This window comes from Anolis carolinensis, chromosome 1 (assembly GCF_035594765.1).
Source record: "Anolis carolinensis isolate JA03-04 chromosome 1, rAnoCar3.1.pri, whole genome shotgun sequence".
In the NCBI taxonomy this organism is placed as follows: domain Eukaryota; kingdom Metazoa; phylum Chordata; class Lepidosauria; order Squamata; family Dactyloidae; genus Anolis; species Anolis carolinensis.
In genome coordinates, this window is record NC_085841.1 from 305,497,301 (window position 1) to 305,519,563 (window position 22,263).

Consider the following 22,263-nt stretch of genomic DNA (forward strand, 5'->3'; position numbering starts at 1 on the left):
ATGAGAAGTAGATTCTACTGGACTGTTTTGTGTGGTGGCTTGTCTCTGTATATGGCCTCTTTATCTACTTCTGTGCTTTGCCAGTGAATGTAGAATCAAGTGTGCTTTAACCTCCTTCTGTGGAGACAGGTGGAGATAGGACACTGCAATACCTAGCTGGGGCTACTGTAATGTTAGCCATTTTCTCTCCTGGAATGTTTCAAAATATACATGAAAAACATTAAAAACAGAAAATACCTGAGGTTTAAACTGGCTGTGCTCATTTGAACACTGGACATTTAGGTATTCCACCTGTTTTCACCCATGTTTCCTCTGTGTCATTTTGCTTGTTTAGTTTCATGTTGTCCAGTCACCATATTCATAGTTGTTATGTATTGTACGTTAGAAGCATCCATCCTACATCGGTTCTGCTGCTTTCATGGCATATGGTGAACATCCCATTCCTGGTCTCATCTGTTATTCCCATCACTCAGCAGGCAGTGCAGGAGAACCGGTAAGACACACCTACCAGAAGATTTTGCATGAATATCTGCCAACATGCTGGCTGCCTTCTCTCTCTGTATAACAAGAAAATATAACTGTTTGTTTTATTCCCACTGTATTTATCTGTTTTCTGAGCAAACAAGTCCCAAATTACTATTCTATACACTTTTCTCAATTATGTAGCATATAAGATTATTTCTTATAGGTGTGAAATAGTAATTTAAAGGTTTCTGTTGCTACTAGGTTGAAGCCTTGTGTTACAGGCAGATATTTCTGGTAGATGCTGTTACTGATTATCCATCACTAATATTTCCTTCCCACTTACTAATCCTTTTCTAGTTCTGCTTGTGGGGTTTTGTTTTGTTTTTTGGTTTTTTGCTTGCTTGCTTTTACACACTATTTTCTTTTGTATGTTTGGCAGCACCCCCTCCTAAATAAACAGTGTATTAAAGTGTTAAATATTATGAACATTTTCATTTAGTCATGTATAAAAATCCCCATGCTGCAGCAAATAATAATTTCATCACATTACTATTGGAATCTAAATAATACATATAATCCATTTAACCTGGAAAATGGGTATCTAATGGTATTATGAAGCATCTCCTTGTATCCACTATCTACTTCCTATATCTATATGGTAAGATATAATGTGATGGAAGAAAGTAGGGGGCTTCCTTCGATTTGTCCATTCCCTTTATACTTCATATATTCCAAGATGTCTGAGAGAAGAAAGCAAATTGCCTTTCCCCTCATGGGCTTCTGGAAGGGATATGACTGAATAAAGGAGAAAAAGGGGAGGAAGGGAAGCCTTTCATTCCCAGAACTAGACCTAGAGATATGGGGAGGGGAATTCAGATGCAAGGTATAGCAAAAGTGTCTTCTTTGCTCTCCTTTCTCAGCTATGCACCAATTTTCCCTTGGGCTGGTATGCAGCAGGATAAAGTTAGCTAGAAAAATTCCCATGGTAACACAAGTGCGATATTCCTATTCTTCTTTTACCTGCTTGCTCATTCAGCCAACAAACTTAATCAAGTGCAGGGTTCTTCTGCCTGCTTTTTTCTGTGGAGTAGAGATAAATTGTTTTCAGTGTAGTACAGCTCTAGTTTTTCTATACTTACATTTCGTTATGATTTCCATATTCCCAAAGCAATGGAATTAACTGCTTTGTTTGACTTTAAGCAAGTTGAGAAATACTACAAAAACCAGAGGAATACAGAATGTGCTCCATTGATTTTCTCTTCCTCACACCTCTCTTTTCTCTTCTTCCTTAGCCTGTATTCACCTTCCCATCCTTCCTTTGGTTCTATCTCTTAGATTGCTGACCCTTTCTCCTTCCTTTCATTAATTCCTCTTTTTACTGCTCCTTGAACACATCTGACCATTTAGGTCACTATGTAACAAAATTTATTTTTTCTGGTTTGGAAGTGTTATTTCTTGTTTAACTGTGCAGTACTTACTTTGAAAGTAGTTGTTATACTCCAGAAACCTCATTTTTGTGGCTTCCACAAAGTATGTTGAATTAGTTTAGAATCTATGAGATATTCATTGAAAAATGATAGCAAAATGGACTGTGGGATGTCCCGCAAAAACAAAGTTTTTGCACTTAATAACTCTTTAATGTGTTTTTATGATAGAACCAATTAGAAAGTTACATTTATAATCCAGGGACAAAAATCACGCTATACAATACAAGAGGCCACAAAACACACATGGGCTGATTTGGTTTAACCTGGGGAAAGCCGTTTGATGTGGCTGCACTCCAGGTTAGAATAACCTGAGACATAAACTCAAATCCTCTTCCCAAATTATGGCAATCCTAAACAGAAACAACACCCAGATTGTGCAAACACAGGCTTTACTGAAAGCAGTAACTTAAACGTTTAGTCTCTTCAGTGCCCAATTACAAAACATAAAAAGTGTGATGACCCATGGGCCTTGTAGTCCTGCTCAGGACACTGTAATTCCTGATGAAGATGAAAACTTGGGTTTTTTACCTTCCCAGTCTGAACTGGAATCTTCTCAGCCAGATCTTTCCCAGGCAGATCTGGGAACCTTGCACCTGCAAGAAAGTTGTCTCCCAGAAGTATGTCAAACAAGCCCAGAGCCTACTTCTCCCGTGTTCTTGCGCCGGGAGTTTTGTAAACAACAGAGAAGTTTGGAATCAGCTTCGCGCAGGAGTGCAAGAATTGCAGCTAAGAATGTAGCCAATTAAGACTGCTTCTCGTGAGAATCTTTAAGGAGTTTAGCATCTGGTCTCAGAGTTTAGCTTTCGTTTCTGTTTCCCAGAGAACGGCTTCGGTGGGAAAGTTAGACTCTATATAGGTGTTTTAACCGCGTAGTAACTTCGCGGAGTCAATTCGTCAGCCTACGGAGCGAGTTGTGTCTGGACAGCGCGCTCCGACTCAAGCCTCGCTCCTGCTCAAGCCTTGCCCTGCTTTCCAGCTTTCGCCTTGCTTCCAGCCTTTGTTTACCTACGGACTTTGCCTGGTTTCCCAGGACCAATCCTTGCCTTGTACCACGGATTTTATCAAGTTATTCCACGGACCTTGTTCTTGTTCCTAGTTACCTTGTTCCACGTTCAAGCCTTGTTTCAAGTATCAAGTTATTTCCTAGCCTCGCTCAAGTTATGGACTAAAGGACCTTGTCAATTCCCCTCACTTTGCCTGGCAAAGTGAGTGTTTCGGTTATTGGATTACAACTTTGGACCATAATATTTCTTATTGGACATTGCTTTTTTGGACTAATTTTGACCTTCCCTGAAAGGTCTATTTCTGGACTAACTTTTACATTTGCTTTTACTAACTTTATATATTTCCTTAATAAAGATATTAGATAGAATCTGGCCTCAGCGTATGGTTATTGGTGCTCTGTAGCCTGGGTCGTGACAGTTTGACTCCGCCCCCCTAAGCACCAATTAACCTCGGCCAGAATGTCTACCGGAGTCGTACCTGGGCCGAGCGGCCAGCCGATTACCTACACCATCGACAAGGATGAGGTGGACCGAATCCGTGATAAGCTCAATGCACAGGATGGAGAAATAAAGGGTTTGAAGGAACGCGGAATTCGTCTTCCGGCCATGGCGTTGCCAACCAAGTTTACTGGAGAAGCTTCTAAGGTTCATGTTTTCCGTCGCCAATGTCAAGCTTATCTAGAGGCCCGTGCTGCCGAGTTTCCCCAAGAAGACATCAAAGTGGCATGGGTTTACAGTCTTCTAGACGGGCCAGCGGCCAACTGGGCGACGGCACTGTTCGACCAAGCCTCTCCACACCTAAGATCAGCGCAACACTTCTTGGACCACCTCAAGGAGACTTGGGGAATCGAGGACAATTTGGAGGCAGCCGGTCACAAACTCCGTCGCCTTTTCCAAGGAGACAGACCTATGTCCCAGTATATAGCCGAGTTCCGAGTGCTGGCCCACAACACCGGCTGGAACGATGTAGCCCTCAGAGGACAATTCCGGGAGGGTCTCAACATTGAAATGCTGGAAGAAATCTCCAAGGTGGATCCTCCCCAGACCCTCGAGGCACTCATTGATCAATGTTTACGGGCTGAAGTCATGATTGCCAACAGGAAACAGTGGGTTCGAGGCCAGGGCGGTAGAGCCGGGGCAAAACCCCCCGCTCCCGCCAGCGTTCAGCCACGTCCAGTGTGGAGACCCCCACCACCATCCCCATACCCCAGAGGGAGCGAGGAGGTGCCGATGCAGTTGGGCAATGTGCGTCCCAGATTAGATGCCGCCGAGAAGGCCCGTCGTCAACGCTTAAACCTCTGTTGGTACTGCGGGAATGGGGGCCACTTCGCCAGAGAGTGCCCAGCCAAAGGGAAGCCTGCCGCCCGTCTTGCGGCGGCGTCCTCCACGGAGACGAAGGCGTCTGAGCCGACTGGCACACAGCCGGCGGGGGAAGCCAACGACCGGGTGTAGAGAGGCTCGCCAACCCGGTCAAAAAATCCATTCAAGAGCCGCCAACCGGGGTCCTGTTCCTTCTCGTGGTCACATTATGGTCAGCAAAAAGGGGACCCGTCATGATCCACGCCATGATAGACTCTGGAGCTACCAACAATTTCATTGATAGAGAGTATGCCGACTCTCTGGGATTACAATATCATGATTTCAAGAATGCCCGTGTGGTGCAAGCCATAGACGGCCGCCCCCTCAAGACGGGCCCCGTTAGCCAGTGGTCGGAACCCACCAGGATGTGGATAAGGGAACATATGGAAGAGATTTCCTTCTTTGTTACCGAGGTTCCCCATTTCCCTGTGATCTTGGGAATTCCATGGCTGACTCTCCACGACCCTAACATCTCCTGGTCCAACAGAGAACTACAGTTTGCTTCACAATACTGCCAAAACCATTGCCTTGTAGCCAAGGTCTGCCATGCCACAGACACCGAGCCCATCATCACCCTGCCCAAGAAGTACTCCGAGTATTGGGATGTATTCAATGAAAAGGAAGCCGAGAAATTACCCCCACATAGACCTTATGACTGTGCCATTGACCTGGTGGAGGGGGCCCCGATCCCGCGAGGGCATCTATACTCCCTGACTGAACCAGAGCAAGAAGCTCTCAGGGAATTTATAGAGACAAACCTTCGTAAGGGATTCATTAGACCCTCTCAATCCCCAGCCGCCTCCCCAGTGATGTTTGTGAAGAAGAAAACAGGGGAACTACGCTTGGTGGTGGACTACAGAGCATTGAACAATATCACCAAGCGGAGCAGCTATCCCCTGCCCTTAATCTCGGATCTACTGGATCGGCTTCGAGGAGCCAAGGTTTACACCAAGCTGGATCTTCGGGGGGCTTACAACTTAGTTCGCATCAGGGAAGGGGACGAGTGGAAGACCGCCTTCCAGACCAAATTCGGATTATTCGAGTCCCGAGTTATGAATTTCGGATTATGCGGAGCTCCCGCAACGTTCCAGCATTTTGTCAATGACATTTTTCAGGACTATCTAGACAGGTTCTTGATAATCTACCTGGACGATTTTTTGGTGTTTTCTAGATCACAATCAGAACATGAGAACCACGTCAAAATGGTGTTACAACGATTGCGGGATCATGGACTTTATGCCAAGCTGGAAAAATGCGCCTTTGATCTACAAGAGGTAGATTTCCTTGGTTACCGCATCTCGCCTCTAGGGCTTTCCATGGATCCAGCCAAGGTCTCAGCAGTATTGGAATGGCGGGCGCCAACTAACAAGAAAGAGGTACAGCGTTTCTTGGGGTTCGCGAACTATTACCGCAAGTTCATTCCAGATTTTGCCCGCTGGTCTGACCCCATCACTAGCTGCATCCGAGGAAAACAGCCCTTCCGCTGGACTGATCAAGCAGAGAAAGGGTTCCAGCAACTAAAGAAACTATTCACGTCCCAGCCAATTCTACAGCACCCAAATCCTGGAACCCCTTTTATTGTGCAAGCGGACGCCTCTGATGTGGCAATTGGGGCAGTACTCTTACAACCGGTGGGAGATCACCTCCATCCCTGTGCCTTTTACTCTCGTCAACTAACCACACCAGAGAGAAATTACACCATTTGGGAAAAAGAACTACTGGCCATTAAGGCAGCCTTTGAAACTTGGAGACATTGGCTAGAAGGGGCCAAATTCCCCATTGAAGTCCACACTGATCATCGTAATCTAGAACATCTAAGAACTGCCCGCAAGCTAAATCAGAGGCAGCAACGTTGGGCTTTATTCTTCGAACGTTTCAACTTCCAGATTCATTATGTGACCCCAGCCCAGACCAAGCAAGCAGACGCCCTGTCACGTAAACCGGAATACGCTGCAGGACGCAAGGAGACCTTTGAATCCCAACTATTACAACCCGAGAACTTTGCCACGCTCACGGTGGGGAACACCAAATCCATTCCCATTGGTTCAACTTCCCCTACTCCAGGACCCATCTGTGCTCAAGAAATCAGGGCTAGTCAGCAAGCAGATGCCTGGGCGCAGGACCAACTTCGCCAAGGTCTGCATTTTCCCTTTTCGCTTAAAGATGGGCTGCTCTGCTATAGAAATCATGTTTATATCCCACCCGGACCGGGCAGGGAAAAAGCGCTTCGTCTGTGTCATGACTGCAAACCAGCAGGACACTTCGGACTATTTAAAACTATGCATTTGATCCTAAGGGATTTTTGGTGGCCCAAGATCCGCAAGGATGTGGAAAAATATGTCAACACCTGCCCAGTATGCCAGCGCTCCAAGATACGAAGGGAGAAGCCCTCAGGGCTTTTACACCCCCTTCCTACCCCATCTCGCCCATGGGAAATAATTTCCGCGGATTTCATCACTGACCTACCACCTTCCTGTGGATTCACCACGATCTTAGTGGTGGTGGACCTTTTCACCAAGTTAGCCCATTTCATTCCCTGCGAAGGCCTCCCCACGGCCAAAGAAACTGCGGATCTATTTCTTCAACATGTTTTCAGACTACATGGATTGCCCAAGAGTTTAGTCACAGACCGTGGATCTCAATTCACCTCTCGTTTTTGGAAGGCACTACAAAAACTATTGGGCATAGACTCTCGCTTATCTTCAGCTCATCATCCCCAAACGGATGGGCAAACGGAGCGCACCAATGCCACTTTGGAGCAGTATCTTCGCTGTTATGTAAACTACCAACAGGACAATTGGGCTTCTCTGTTACCACTGTCTGAGTTTGCCTACAACAATGGAGTTCAAGCTTCTACAAAAGAAACGCCGTTCTTTGCAAACTACGGCTTCCATCCACGTTTCTTCCCCCCTGTCATTGAAACTTCAGAAGTTCCCGCAGCAGAGGATTGGCTGCAGGAACTCACAGCGGTGCAACAACTTTTGCTCCAGCAACTGGACCAAGCCAAGGAGGACTATAAACGCCACGCTGACAAACATCGCCAGCCGGGCCCCGAAATCAAGGTAGGAGATCGGGTTTTTCTGTCCACTCGCTTCCTGCCCTCCCACCGCCCTTGCCGGAAGTTAGATGCCCGTTTCATTGGCCCTTATCCAGTGGTGGCACAATTAAACCCCGTGACTTTCAAACTCCAACTTCCGCGTTCATTGCGCATTCACCCAGTGTTTCACCGTTCCCTGCTCCTTCCGGCGGATGGTGTGCGTCCTGATACAGACCAACCGGCCCCCCCTCCTGTTTTGATGAATGGGGAGGAGGAGTTCGAGGTTGAGGACATTTTGGATTCTCGCTTTCACCGCCGCCGCCTACAATATCTCATTGACTGGGTGGGTTTTGGCCCTGAGGAACGCTCTTGGGAAGACGCCTCCACAGTCCATGCTCCTGATCTAACCCGTCGCTTTCATCAGACCTATCCCGCCAAGCCACGACCTCGCACCTCGGGGAGAGGGCCCCAGTTTGGGAGGGGCCTTGAGGAGGGGGATAGTGTGATGACCCATGGGCCTTGTAGTCCTGCTCAGGACACTGTAATTCCTGATGAAGATGAAAACTTGGGTTTTTTACCTTCCCAGTCTGAACTGGAATCTTCTCAGCCAGATCTTTCCCAGGCAGATCTGGGAACCTTGCACCTGCAAGAAAGTTGTCTCCCAGAAGTATGTCAAACAAGCCCAGAGCCTACTTCTCCCGTGTTCTTGCGCCGGGAGTTTTGTAAACAACAGAGAAGTTTGGAATCAGCTTCGCGCAGGAGTGCAAGAATTGCAGCTAAGAATGTAGCCAATTAAGACTGCTTCTCGTGAGAATCTTTAAGGAGTTTAGCATCTGGTCTCAGAGTTTAGCTTTCGTTTCTGTTTCCCAGAGAACGGCTTCGGTGGGAAAGTTAGACTCTATATAGGTGTTTTAACCGCGTAGTAACTTCGCGGAGTCAATTCGTCAGCCTACGGAGCGAGTTGTGTCTGGACAGCGCGCTCCGACTCAAGCCTCGCTCCTGCTCAAGCCTTGCCCTGCTTTCCAGCTTTCGCCTTGCTTCCAGCCTTTGTTTACCTACGGACTTTGCCTTGTTTCCCAGGACCAATCCTTGCCTTGTACCACGGATTTTATCAAGTTATTCCACGGACCTTGTTCTTGTTCCTAGTTACCTTGTTCCACGTTCAAGCCTTGTTTCAAGTATCAAGTTATTTCCTAGCCTCGCTCAAGTTATGGACTAAAGGACCTTGTCAATTCCCCTCACTTTGCCTGGCAAAGTGAGTGTTTCGGTTATTGGATTACAACTTTGGACCATAATATTTCTTATTGGACATTGCTTTTTTGGACTAATTTTGACCTTCCCTGAAAGGTCTATTTCTGGACTAACTTTTACATTTGCTTTTACTAACTTTATATATTTCCTTAATAAAGATATTAGATAGAATCTGGCCTCAGCGTATGGTTATTGGTGCTCTGTAGCCTGGGTCGTGACAAAAATATACATGGCTGAAGCAAAGTCCCAAGTTCAGTGGCACGAGCAAAGTTTGCAAAATAATGTTAAGTAATCCAGGAAAAATAAAACCATTTATTCAGAAGCTCAAACTGTTTTTGCAATCCAAGAATCACACCAAAGAGTCAGTCCACATCCAAACATAAGGTTTCAGGTCAGCCAGCACACAGCCAAGTTCCAGGATTCATCAAGGCACAAAACAAGATCTTGGGAATCAGTCCTGGTCATCAAGATTCATCTCAGGGGAAACAGCCAGAATATCCATCCCTTAGTATGACAAGATCCCATATCAGTCCTTCCCAAATAATCTCTGCAGCCTGTGAACTATTACTTGGAAGGGAAGGTAAACTTAAATTCTTGCAAACCGGAGAGAGAGTAACCCTTTCCAAGCATCCAAATCGCTGGTCATGACAGTAGCCTATCTTACTCTGGGGACCTCATCCCTTCCCTCCATGTCTTATGACTCCCAAAAGCAGAGGAATGAGAGGGGGCTTTCTCTCCTCCCTCATCCAATTATCTGTCAAGAATCACAAGACAAGGAAGGAGGAAGAATAATCCCCCAGAGTAAGTAAGGTAGGTCACAGTGTCGCTGTTGTAGTCACCAGTGAAACAAGTGGAGGTAGTTGGGCCCTTGCCCAGCGAGGCTGAACCTGACCACAGTGGGCTGAAATTGATATCTTGGATGCCAGTGTAGAACTAGCCCTTGTATCTTATTAGTTGCCCTCCAGGTCTATCTTTATCACGCTTCTCCACTTGCTCTGTTTCCTATTTACTGCCCTATCTTTTTCCTCGCCACTTTTTCCTATCACTTCTACATGTAACTTTCTCCATTGTGCTTCAGTGTAGCAGAAGGAATCATCCAAGCTGAAGGTTACAGAACTGGGTGGAGTTTTTTAAGAGATAGACATAGTGCAATATTAAATAATATATTTTGGGGAAGGATGTTTTCTTTCCAACACTCTGTTGGGAAGGGTATGAGAAAATGAGGTTGTGCATCCCAAAAAATAAAGCAAAAAAAAAAAAGTATTGGTCTCTTTGAAACCAAACCCAATTCCCAGTTACTGATTTAGAGATTTAACACATTTGTGTGTGCTTAGTCAATCTCATCAATTAAATTCTTCCTGTTGTGATGGCACATGGAGAAATACAAAATATATTTCCAGCAGTAAGAAAATCAAAGGTTCTCAGATGCATTAGAAACTTAAATTATGTGAATTTTGTTAAAATTTAGAGATTATTGGCAAACACATGACTCAGTACCCTCAATATTTAAGAGTATATGTGAACATTTCTTGTCCTAAGAAATAAAAGAATAGAGCTGTGTGGATTTCATTTTATGGATTTTTTTGGTATCCTAATCAGCAGATTCCCTGCATTTAAATAATAAAATTCCTGAACCACCTACCATATTTCATCACATAATAGTCTCACTTCCCTCCCCCTTTTTAAAAGGGAGGTGCTACTATTATGCATTGGCGACTAATATGTAGTGAAAAAATACTGCTATGAGACTTGTCTTGGTTGCTAGCTGAGGCAAGCCCCATAGCTTGGAGGAGAGAGTCAGGTTAGTGGGTGAAGCCCTGTAGCTCCAAGAGGCAGGCACAAAGGCCGGGGGGGGGGGGGGGGAGGGGGGCGAGGATAGGTTGCGACTATTATGCAAGGAACATCAAAAATACAAATTTTGGCACCCCAAAAATGGGTGTGCGACTTATATGCAGTGCGGCTATTATGCAATGTAATTCAATATTCAAAATTTTTAAGATGATGCCAATTTGTATGTTACCACAATGACAGTATTGATATATCAGTGGGTGGAAATCTGAAGATAGAGAGGTTGTCAGAAGACCAATCATTTTGCTTCGAGTGAGAATACAGTACGGACGACCATAAACATTTTTTGAAATGTAGCTAAATAGTTTATCAGCAATAGTCTTAAATACACATGGAGTGAACTTCATCACCTAAGAAGTGAAATTGATATATTAGAGGGGACCAAATGTGCTAGGGACATTTCTACTAAAGAAATTTCTACCCATATGCTACTATTGTTTCTTTCTTTCGTGGAAATGTGATGCAAATCAGCAGCTGGTGATAGTCCATGGGCCATGATTTTGAGTAGCACTGTTCTAAATGAATTCCTGTGTGCTTACATAGTTCTTTTGGATAGTAGATTCTACATGTGAAATAGAAGTAACATTAGCTTTTTTCTTCTTCTTTTTTTAGTTTTCATGCAATAGGACTTGCTTCCTCTATGAATTCCAAAGATTTTTCCCTTAGGAAGTCATGAAGCTTGACTATGATAAATAATCTCCCAGCTCTCCAAGCAGTCTGTCTCCCTTTATTTACATAGATTTTCTGCCACAATATTATTTCATGCTATATAATCATATTTTGTTGTTGTTCTGCTCTGTTTGTTCTTGCCATCTTTTATATATCTACTGAGCAGGGACCTTATGACCTCAAAACTCAGTGGAGAATATACCCATTAGTGGGAAAGAGGGGGAAAGGTAATGAGGAAGAAGAAAGGGGAATGCTAGGCTTCTCCATCACCCTGGGCACTGTACCAAATAAGCGTATAGAATAGAAGAGGGGGGGGGGATGAAGCTCCCATAAGAAAAAAACTGTAGACACCAGTTCCTTTCATGATCTAATAGACCGTTTTGGAGGCTTTTATAGTGAAGTATGTGATTTGCTACTATTGAGCAAATAAACCTGAAATGTTCCTTCTTCTCCGTTCATTTGTATTAATCTGATGTCTTACATATCTTCTTGCCCCTAAGGCTTAAAGAATGCATTCCTTTACGTCTGTTTCCCTGTTTATAGCATTGTGCCCATTTCTTCCAGTTATCAGCACATAACTCTGCTGAGGTGCACTGAGCCCACTTTCTGAATTTTACTTCTGAAGTTTCTCTAGTTAACCTTACTCTTTAGTTGATGGTGGAAGTAAAACTTTGGGTTTGAAAGATTATTAATAACAATTGCATTATTATATATCTCTACTTTAATAAATAAAAAACAGTGGTGGCAACAATGGAAAAATCAAATATATAGGAAAAGTGTTAAAGAGAGTTCACACATTAAGGAATATATATAAACATCTGTATCATATATAATTAAAGTAATTGAGGGTCCAAGCAATACAGTGTGTATGTGAAATAAAAAAACTACATAGTGTAGTTTTACGTAGTCTGTGTTACAGTAGTTTTAATTATGTTTATCTATAGTTTAATGTGAAATTTGTAATATAAATTGTGCAGTACTCCCCACTATGCAGTGTTACAGCATCCAGATGTTATAAGCAAATAATTTACCACTGCTACTATTATTGGTACTACTACTATTGTAAATGCTTTATTCATAAAACTGTGTAAGTTGTGTTCTGCTTATCTCATATTAATTTACAAACAGTCTGTGTTCATTTCTCCATACTCGATAATTATGAGGCATCCTCACAGTTGGGAAAATAGTCCAGTTGTCAGCGTTGATTCTCTTACATTTACATAAACATTTTTGGCAAGCCCAAGTAACTTCCTTGATGTTGGGAGGAGGGCGTCTTCTGAATGCAATTATCTTGGATAATACTTCAGAACAGCTTCTTTAGGAAAAATGTGAAAAGGGTTGCAGAGAAGGCTGTTGAAAACCTTCCTCCAGAAAAATGAGTGCAGGTGGACAAATGGGAACCAGCCAACACAGAGATTCCTTGGGAAAAGAGGATCCCCCTCAGGAGCTGGCCTTTTGCCCCTTCTCCTCAGCAGTCTTTCCAGACATATCTCCTTGAAACAGGATTTGGATAAGAAATATATGTCAACTAAATTTGAATTCAGGGCCCCCAATATTGTTTTCACCTCTCCAAAACAAATATGTTTATAAATCTCTGTTCCAAATCCCAGCCTAGTGAAATTTTGGGCTGCCTTCCCATCAATAAATAAATAAATGCTGATTGAATTTTGGACTCTGAGATTTTCCTGGTGCTTTATATTTACAGGAAATGACAAATATTATTATAATGAATGATTTCACTATACTATTTAAAGGGAATTAACATTTGATTCATATTAATATGTTTTTCCATGCTGTAGCGTTAGACTATATTTCTGAGGGGCGATAGTAATGCAAATATTTATTCTGAAGGCTTTAGATGTTATTACGGCTGCTTGGTAATTTGAGCTGATGCTCTAATAATGATGATGATGATGATGATGATGATAATAATAATAATAATAATAATAATAACAACAACAACAACAACAACAACAGTAATAATAATAAAATAATAAGAAAAACTTTATTTATACCCCGCCATCATCTCCCCGCGGGGACTCAGGGCGGCTCACATGGGGCAAAGCCCGATCAGCATAGTTTACAAAAACAACAGCATAAATACATTACACAATATACAAAAGATAAAACACAATAAGGCAATAAAACAAGAGTTAATACAACTGAAATAATATCAATCAGCCACCAAGTACACAATCACCATTGTGATCAGAGAAAAGGACAGCCAGGAAGAGAGAAAAGCCAGGAGTTCTTCAATTGTATGGTTGTGATATGGTTGAAGGGGAGAATCCCAACCATATAATTGAAGAACTCCTGGCTTTTCTTATTGCCAAGGGGACATTGATGACAGTTATGAAAGGATAATGGTATACACAGTACTATTCTATTCCTTTGGCCTTAGATATTACTTTGCTGCTGGTGATTTCCTGAATGCTGGATTTAATTTACACAGGTTAAAAAGTCTTAGAACTGATCTGAAGGATCATTTTTTTCCTCTTCTTATTTTTCCTTGAGATGATCTTTTGAACCTTTATTCACTTTTTCTTTCCTCGTAAGGCTAGGCTAGGCAGTTGCGAATCAGCAACAGGACTTAGGAATAGATGGAAGAGTGAAGGGGGAATTACATTTTAATGTACTTTAGGTCTGCTTATATAGATACTTAGTTAATTTATCAATCATTGTGATTTATAGGTGAAATGACTATATTTTTGTATTTAGATTCCAGATTCCATCATATCTCGTGGTGTTCAGGTGCTTCCACGAGACACAGCTTCACTTAGCACTACCCCTTCAGAATCTCCTCGTGCCCAGGCCACTTCTCGCCTCTCCACTGCTTCCTGTCCAACACCAAAAGTAAGTCCAGTGTCTGGTCAACACTCAGAGGTGGGATGTCTAATCTGCCTGATAAATGCTTTCTGATACTGAAGTCACATGCAATGTTATACAGTTGACAGTGAGAGGTAATATAGTTGGCTTGTACATTTATTGCTATCTAAGCAACAGTGTGATAAAGAAAAGAGCAGGAAAGGTTTGCTCTTCTGTTGAAGCAGTGCAGCTCTTCTATTGAACTACTTCTGTTAAGCTTGCCAGTCTATATATGTATCTAAAGTTTCTTATATGTGAACCTCAACTTTATTTACATATTGATAATGAGAATCTGAATCCCTTGTGATGCTTTATTAACACAGGAAAGTTGAGATAATCCTGCCCCAGAATAATAGAACTGGACTAATACTGATAAGCAAACATCGGTGGCTCTGAACTGTGACATTTTTCTGACTTAGTCATATATTAACATTTTAAAACATTTTCAAGCCAAATAGTTTTACCTTATTTTGGATATTTGCTGCCTTCTCTTTGGAAATTCTAAATTACATAGAAAGAAAGTTTTAATGCCAACCTTTGAGACATTAGTCAGGAATTTAGATACTATTTAACAGCTAATATTTTTAATGCAGGTGATCCAGTACGTTTGGTATAATAATCACCATGACTGTATTTTTATAACAAATAAGGAAAGTTAGGAAAGTATGATTTTTCAGAACATGAATTTTCAATCTGTGTTTAACTGGTGCTTTTGTTATCACAAAGCTTTTGTTCTAGAATGTTTGGTATTACTATGTTTAAAGGAAAACAAAGGTAGAAAAATCAGTGTTTGCTTACTTAATAGAGTGTTTGGTTTCTTGAAATGATTACCAGTGTCAAGTTATTAATTTTTAGAATATTTCATTAATTTTCTCTCAAAAACATAATAATAATCTGCAGTTTAGCCATTGACTATCTTTGCTTAAATGTCGTTCCATTTATTATGTATTATATGTCTTGACTATAACAGACCAGCAGTATTGCTAAAATATATTTCGTATGTTCTCTTGATGAACACTTTAGTTAAATATTTAAATTCTGTTTGTATCATTGTGTATTTCCTGAAAAAGAATTTGCATACTTAAAGATACTATCATTTGATAGCAAGCCTAGAGATTTATCAAATGTGAATGTATACGATTAGTAAGAACTAGATGTAGGCTCAGTTCTTGAAGTCTGTGCCTTAATTTCTCTGTGTAGAAAATGTTTATAGAAGCAAAGTTTAAGCATAATGTTAGTGTTTCTATTTTTTAATTACTATTATTAAAAGAAAAGAAGATCAAAGAGAAAGGTTGAAATTGTGTATTTGCAGGTGGTTAATGGCAAAGAGGATTCCATAAGGAAAGTACTTGAAACTAAAGTTTTGAAAAAGAACTTTGGATGCCTTCTAGACTAGTATACATATTCTAGAGAGAAATAATATCCATCCTTTTATTTCTGGGGATTAATTTCTGCAAATAAGATAAATTATTGGGTGGTTGAATAAGAAATTTATTCCTAATCGTCTTGTACGAATATTATTTCTCACTATATTACCAACCAAGAGTGTTTCAAAATAGTTTAAAATAGTTACTCTCAAGGATTTTTAAAACTTATGAATGCTTTTCCATTTGTTTAATCAAACATATATTTTTTCCTAATGCATATATACTATTTAGTCCACATACAGAACTATCTTAGGCCAAATTCTACCACTGTTCTAGACAGCCTGTTAACAGACAGACCTCTTCAGTTCCTCACTTCCTTCCATTGTTCAGTTGACACTGGATCCTGGGCACAGTTTTGGATGGTCTAAATATAAAGCTTATACGATTGTTGGACTGAGGCCCCTCACATTTTGAGAGTCCCATTTTTCCTTCTCTCCAGTTTTCCAGTTAACTTCAACTATATATGCTGTTTTCATGTACCAGCCACTTATGAAAGTTCCCATATCTTTACAATACGCAGCCAGCTGTCATGACATCGCCATACATCCTGATCTAGTTTAAAACCCTTATGCATATGTAAATGCACAAGCCAGAGTGCAATGCAAGTAGGATTAGTCAACAATGAGTGAGTGGCTATTAAATGTTGCCTTCTGTGACTTGAAAGTGGGAGAATGGGTATAGCATCTTTAGTCTTTAGTGCAAGAATATCTATTTTCATATTGTAAAAATGTAAAATTAGAATTGGTGTGAATAAATCACCCCACGCTTTTTCTGGTAGTGGTTTGAATATCCACAAAACTATTTGTCTTGGACATTTGTAAATTACTGAGATAGAGCTGTGAATTCCTTGTATAATATAGTTTATCATAGTGAATTGATATTGTGTCTTTTGTAGTTTCCCTGCTTCATTGGCAGTTAATAAAGGGGCTTCAGTGCAAGATCCAAAAATCTCAGCAGTTATTAATTATAGACGTTAAAATACACCCTAAACCTTCATTGGTTAAAAGTGGTTTCTTCTGACAAGCCTGGGATAAGTTTTTAATTCTTTTGAAAGCCTCAGTGGTTTAGACTTATTACTGTTCAACTCTGAATGCCTGGTATTGGTGGGCTTACTTATTCTCTCTCTCTGACGAGTACTTAATTATCATTAGGTGCATCAGCACTGTAACACGGTGCTTAAGTTTGGGGTAAAAGGAAGTAACCCAAAGAAATCATGAACTTGTGAATTCTATGAAGTACTTCTGGGGTGTTAGAATATTCCTCTTTCTAACTCATGCTGAACTTCGAATAGATAGGTCTCATGTTCTTGTAAATGCAATTTTGTTCATTAAAATTTAAATAACATGCTGACTGAATGTATACAAAATTATTATATCAGCAAGGTTTGAACTTTTCTTTAGACTTTCATGCTCTTTTTTCATAGAAAAGATGTTTAGTAAAATGTAATGCTTTCAATTTCAACAATGTACAGCTGTTTACAGTATAAAAACTGAGAAAATGAACTGTTTCTTGACACATAGCACAATATATGTAACTTTATATTTTTGTTATACTATTTCTTCAAGATCACATCTTTTGGTATTTTTTCATATTGTATATTATAGAACTCTATTTGTAGTTAAATCACATAGCATTTATCTTTTAACAAAATCTTATCCTTCCTAGCAATTTATAATTCTGTGCTATAAAAAGATGGAATTCATCTTCATTATTTAAAGAAATAAGCTTGCTTTTAGGTATATTGACTTGTTAATTTCACTATGCTAAATTATTGAGTTTTGTTTTATATTTCATATACTACAGTAGGAATTGCATCATTAGTAATTTAAAGGCCACTCATGCAAAGTGGCAGCAATCCCTGCTTATTGCCCATAGATGAAAGATCACATGGAAAAAATCCAGGATGAACTAGGATGTAAATATATATAGCCAACAGCAGATAGCAATAATTTTAACAACCGTGACAGGTGTTTTTCTAATGAACAGTATTATAGAATTAACTGTTCATCGCTGCTACTTGTATCTGTTTATAGCTCAGTTTACATGGGTTTCCCTCTCTATTATCTTTTTCTACACTTTGCAATTGATACAGACAACCTATGTGGATCAAAACAAAATACTAGATAACTTTCATGTAAAAGTCGATGCTAATGTTAAGTTAAACTGGGTGAAACTGCCTTTAAAAGGCATCCTTAAAATACATGTAAATATAATAAAATGAGCACTGAAATAAAATTGCATATTACAGTGGTAGCTATCATCAAGAAATGTTTTCTAGGACATAGTTATAATAAAATATCATTTATAATAAAGATTCTGGTTTTCCCTTCTGTTTACACCACTTTTAAGTCAATATAACTATACTTCAGTGAAACTAAGAAAAAAGAAAGAATAATGCTCATTATAACTAAGCCTTTTTCTTTACTGTTAAATATTTGCACTATAGCTTACTTATCTAATCCAAATGCTGTATCTAATTCTCATTTCAGCAAACATGATGTGGAATTTAATTTGCAAAAAATTAAATTTCACATTTTGTTGCTATCCTAATTTGTGGAGTTTGATAATAAAAATCAGTAACTAGGTCAAAAATTTCAGACATTTTAAAAGGGACTTCTTGTTAGTCATGCAGCATAATTATTTACTGGACACAAAGAGATGACCAGACAAGCAGCTGTACCATTGTGTACAAGCAGAGAAAGAAGTGGTTTGTAGAAAAGAACTCTGTGCAAGGAATTCCAGTGATGTAAGCTGTATATAGAAAGGGCTGTCTACTGAATGGTCACTTTTCTTGCCCATTCTTCTTTCCAAAGTGTGTCCCCCCCCCCCCCCCAAGTGGGTCTACATTCATAAAGGTGATCATTTGTATTAGTCCTTCTGAGCAACTCTGCCAGTAGCTTTCTAGATCTGTAATAAGTTTGTGGCTACAATAAAGAACATGAGAATCAGTTAAAGGCAAAAAAGCTCACGGCAGCACTTTGCAATCTTAATGAAGAAGAATGCACTAGACCAATGATTCTCAACCTGTGGGTCCCCCAGATGTTTTGGCCTTCAAGTCCCAGAAATCCCAACAGCTGGTAAACTGGCTGGGATTTCTGGGTGTTGTAGGCCAAAACACCTGGGGAGCCACAGGTTGAGAACCACTGCACTAGACATTAAGACTGAAACTGTGCTACCTAGCATGTGTATTATTTACTTGCTATTAATTAAAATTATTTTTGCTGCTTTTATGAGTAAAACCTTTCATGTGTGTTAGTTAAAATTAATACTTTTCAACAACATAGTCCAAATTCCTTCTTGATTTTTTTAAGCCTATCTATATTATATATGATTAAAATGTGTGTGAAATCTGTATGACAATAAGAATTTCTACAGCTTACGGTTATATGATTGTTAAAAACTATCCAATTATGTTTATGCCTTTGTGAACTGTGTCCATATCATGTACAAGCCATTCTGTGTTACACCATGCAAAAGTAGCTACACATACATACCACCTTATATTTAAAAGATAGTTAGGTTTTTGTCTGCCTGGTGTTAAGTGAAGGATTTTGAAGTCACCTGTTGTTGACCTTACCCATTGTAGGCAGGCACATGTGGCTGCCATAGGGCCAGCTAAAATAGAATTCTGTGGTTTTCCAGTTCGAGATTTATTGCACTGTTTATTATTAGACATGCTCCAGCAACTCAACATGGAGAGTCTCCAGCTCATCTTCATCACACTCCCCAGGATCATATTGCTAAAAATCTCCAACTGGAAAAGTATTGGGTGTCCATAAAAATACTTTGTCCAAAGAAGCTTCTTTGTCAGAGACTTGTTAATTGAATTCTGCCTATATTGCTTCTTTAAAGCCTGTAGAGAAGGCTTTCCATAATCCACTTTGAAATATCGCACTTGAGTAACAGAACCTACTCAAAGCTATATCATGGGACAAAACAGTTGTTTTTTAAGGTGCACAAACCAATGCTTTTGAGTCAAGAAATTTAAATATTTAGCGCGCTTTGGTAACTGTAAATAAGGACAAGCAGAATTCTTTCCTAGCCCTTTCTGAAGATTATAGATATTCCCTGATGGCTGCACATCCATATACAAGTATAACCCAGGTTCAATCCTGCTTAGCTTTCAAAATCAGAAAAGATTGGGCATGCTCATGGTGACATGGTAGATACCAAGATATTAATGGCATATCAAGCACAAACAAGCTTAAAAATGCTTCCATATTTCTCTGTTTACTCTTCATTCTATACAGACACTGAACCAGCAGAATTTATATCTGTTTTATAGTGTTGGAAGGAACATTGTTTTCCCCTCTGTAATTCAAACTTGACATGACTAACAATATTGCTTTTTATTTATCTTGATACATTGTTGTTTTCATCTAATTATATTTTTCTCCTAATCACTAGTTTTGTAGGCTTGTTGCTTAGAGTCTAAGTTTTCTTGAATAAATATAATTTAAAACAAATATTTTTTAAAGTTGCTATGAGAGCTGGCATCTGAAGCATTAGAAATGAGGCTGGTTCAAAATCTAATTTCAACTTTTAGATATAAAACCATAAATGAAAAATAGTATTTTCAAACTTTGCATATCATGTTGCACAGATATTCTCAGAGGCAATTCAGCATACACACAATTCACTCATAGTCTAAACAGATTCAGAATCTTATTAGATGTATTTGTCTTAAAAGACCTAACCATTTCATTGAGGCTCAGGGCTTGACCTGCTTATTAAAGTTTTTATAATATCTAGGATTGATAACTTCAATGTGCTTTATAATAAGCTGCCCTTGAAGAGAATAACCTGCCTTCTGATTAATTTTAGGAGGTGAAAGCATAATCAACCAGTTCTACTGCAACAGCTCTCCCTTCTTAGTTTCCTGCTTTACAGTGCTATTGCTTAACCTTGCAATCATTTTTCACCCATACTGCTTATAGATTAGGTCTTATGTTGCATATCTTTGGTAAATGATATAGAAATTACTGTGAGAGTCACAGAATAAATTTGAGATCTGAATTCTCAGCATGTTATTGTGCATCTTGATTTTTTTCCAATTTTCAATCCCTTTTAGGTAATGGTGATAGTGATGTTCACTAAACAGGTTCTAAAAGTGTTTGCTAATAAAAAAAGGAATCCATCCCACTATCATGGGAAATGAACTGACATACTTTATTTTGGTGTGCTGTAGCCATGAAAACGTTCCTGTGCACCATGGCAAAACAAATGATGTCATCCTTGCTGTGCCTGAAAGCATTGATTCAGTAATATGTGCATTTAAATGCATATGCCAGTACCTATCTATCTAAATGCCTATATATCTAAATGGATACCTGGTAAAGAGAACAAACTCCCATTTAGCGAAAGTAAACATTTGGCACTCCTTGACCTTTTGTACTGTTATGATGGTTTTATTGTACATAGGAACACAGAGCAACCACATCCTCACACTTCTGAGGCAACCAGTCAACAGTCTTCTGCCTTTCTGTGTTGTGCTACAAAGAAGGTAGTCAAACATTGTCATAGTGCAGAAGAACAGAATGTATTCTACTTGGGATTGTCTCCAACAAGCCCAACTCAATGAATAGCACTAAAGTTTGTGACACCCTGCATTATCTTCTACATGAACAAAATTGTTCTTCATCTGCACAAGCATTCTCTTTCTTTTCTACATGTCACATTATTAATACATTTTACATTGTTTATCAGTATTTTACTTTTTTGCAGACTAAATATAAGTTTTCTGGAAAAGGCATTGGATGCTACATTTTACTGTGCATTGTAGATTTTGGTATTCGGGTAGTCATATTTCCCTCACATTCTATTAGTGTACATTCCATGAGAAATATTTTTAGGAAATATGATCTACAAGAAAATACAGTCTTAAGGGCATGGCAAATATTGTGTGTTTGCTTTAGATTTCAAAGGAGTTTAGAATAGAAGATCTGCATTCCTTGTTCCAGGGTCAATTATTCTGCCGACTTCTGGAATTGTGCTATTTTCATTCTTCTCAAGACTGCTAGTGAAAATGAGGGCTATCCACTGTTTCCCAACAAGCCAGTGCTTTGAATTCCCATCAGTGTAGTTTTTCTTGAGTAGTCCCATCAATAGCTTTCATATTCCCATCTTTCCCCTTATCAGAACTAGTCATCCTAGTAGAAGTTTCAAAAGAACAGAGAGACAAGAGGGGATCTTATTTGGGTTGTACTAATTCAAGCTACTGACATTCAAGAAGAAAATTATTCTGGCTTTCTGGTGCAGACTGGATGCATGTCACACAATGTAGCAAATCAAAGGCCAAGGATTCTGTCTTACAGGTAAGCAACAATATGCTTATTTTTTTCAGTTCCGTTGTTCAGTATTGTCTGCTCGTATTGCCTATATGTGAACCACAAGCCTTTAAGAGCACATACATTATAGAATTGTTAATTCTGGCTCAGTTCAATCTGTAGAGCTGTAGAAAGGAACAAATATGTGCAAGAGCCCACAGTTTAAGGAAATTCCACTCTCCTTTTTTTCTTTCTTTGTCTCTCACTGCAATGAAAAGAAGATGGTAGATTTAATATGTCTGATACTTAAGGATAGTCACAGTAAGTAAAACTAGATTACAACTAGGCAAGGAGAAGTGTTGTTATTATTACGTATGGGGACAAGGGCAGGAAATGCTTCTCTTGGGGAACTAAACCTAACTAAGGCAGATAGTTAGGAGATCAAAGAGGTGTTGGTAGGATGTTTCAAATTTACATGCTGGGTTAAATGGACAGATAGTCCTTTGGCTGGGGAAAATAAAATCTACAGTAGAAAGAAAAAGCATTTTTTAGCGATAAGTCTCCTCGTTTTTTGTACTTATTTAT

General features: G+C 39.8%; 1 protein-coding gene across 32 annotated transcripts in view; it reads left to right on the plus strand.

The window, feature by feature from the left end:
• gphn (gephyrin) overlaps positions 1-22,263 on the plus strand; it is a 334,022-nt gene that overhangs the window by 210,331 nt on the left and 101,428 nt on the right. For 17 of the 32 annotated variants that reach the window (XM_062968004.1, XM_062968007.1, XM_062968030.1 and 14 more), the window contains 2 exons: positions 386-493; positions 13,839-13,973. In XM_062968004.1, the coding sequence (XP_062824074.1) occupies positions 386-493; positions 13,839-13,973 (243 nt within the window). The remainder of the gene's footprint in view (positions 1-385; positions 494-13,838; positions 13,974-22,263) is intronic. The other 15 variants (XM_062968014.1, XM_062968016.1, XM_016995983.2 and 12 more) reach the window with 2 other exon arrangements.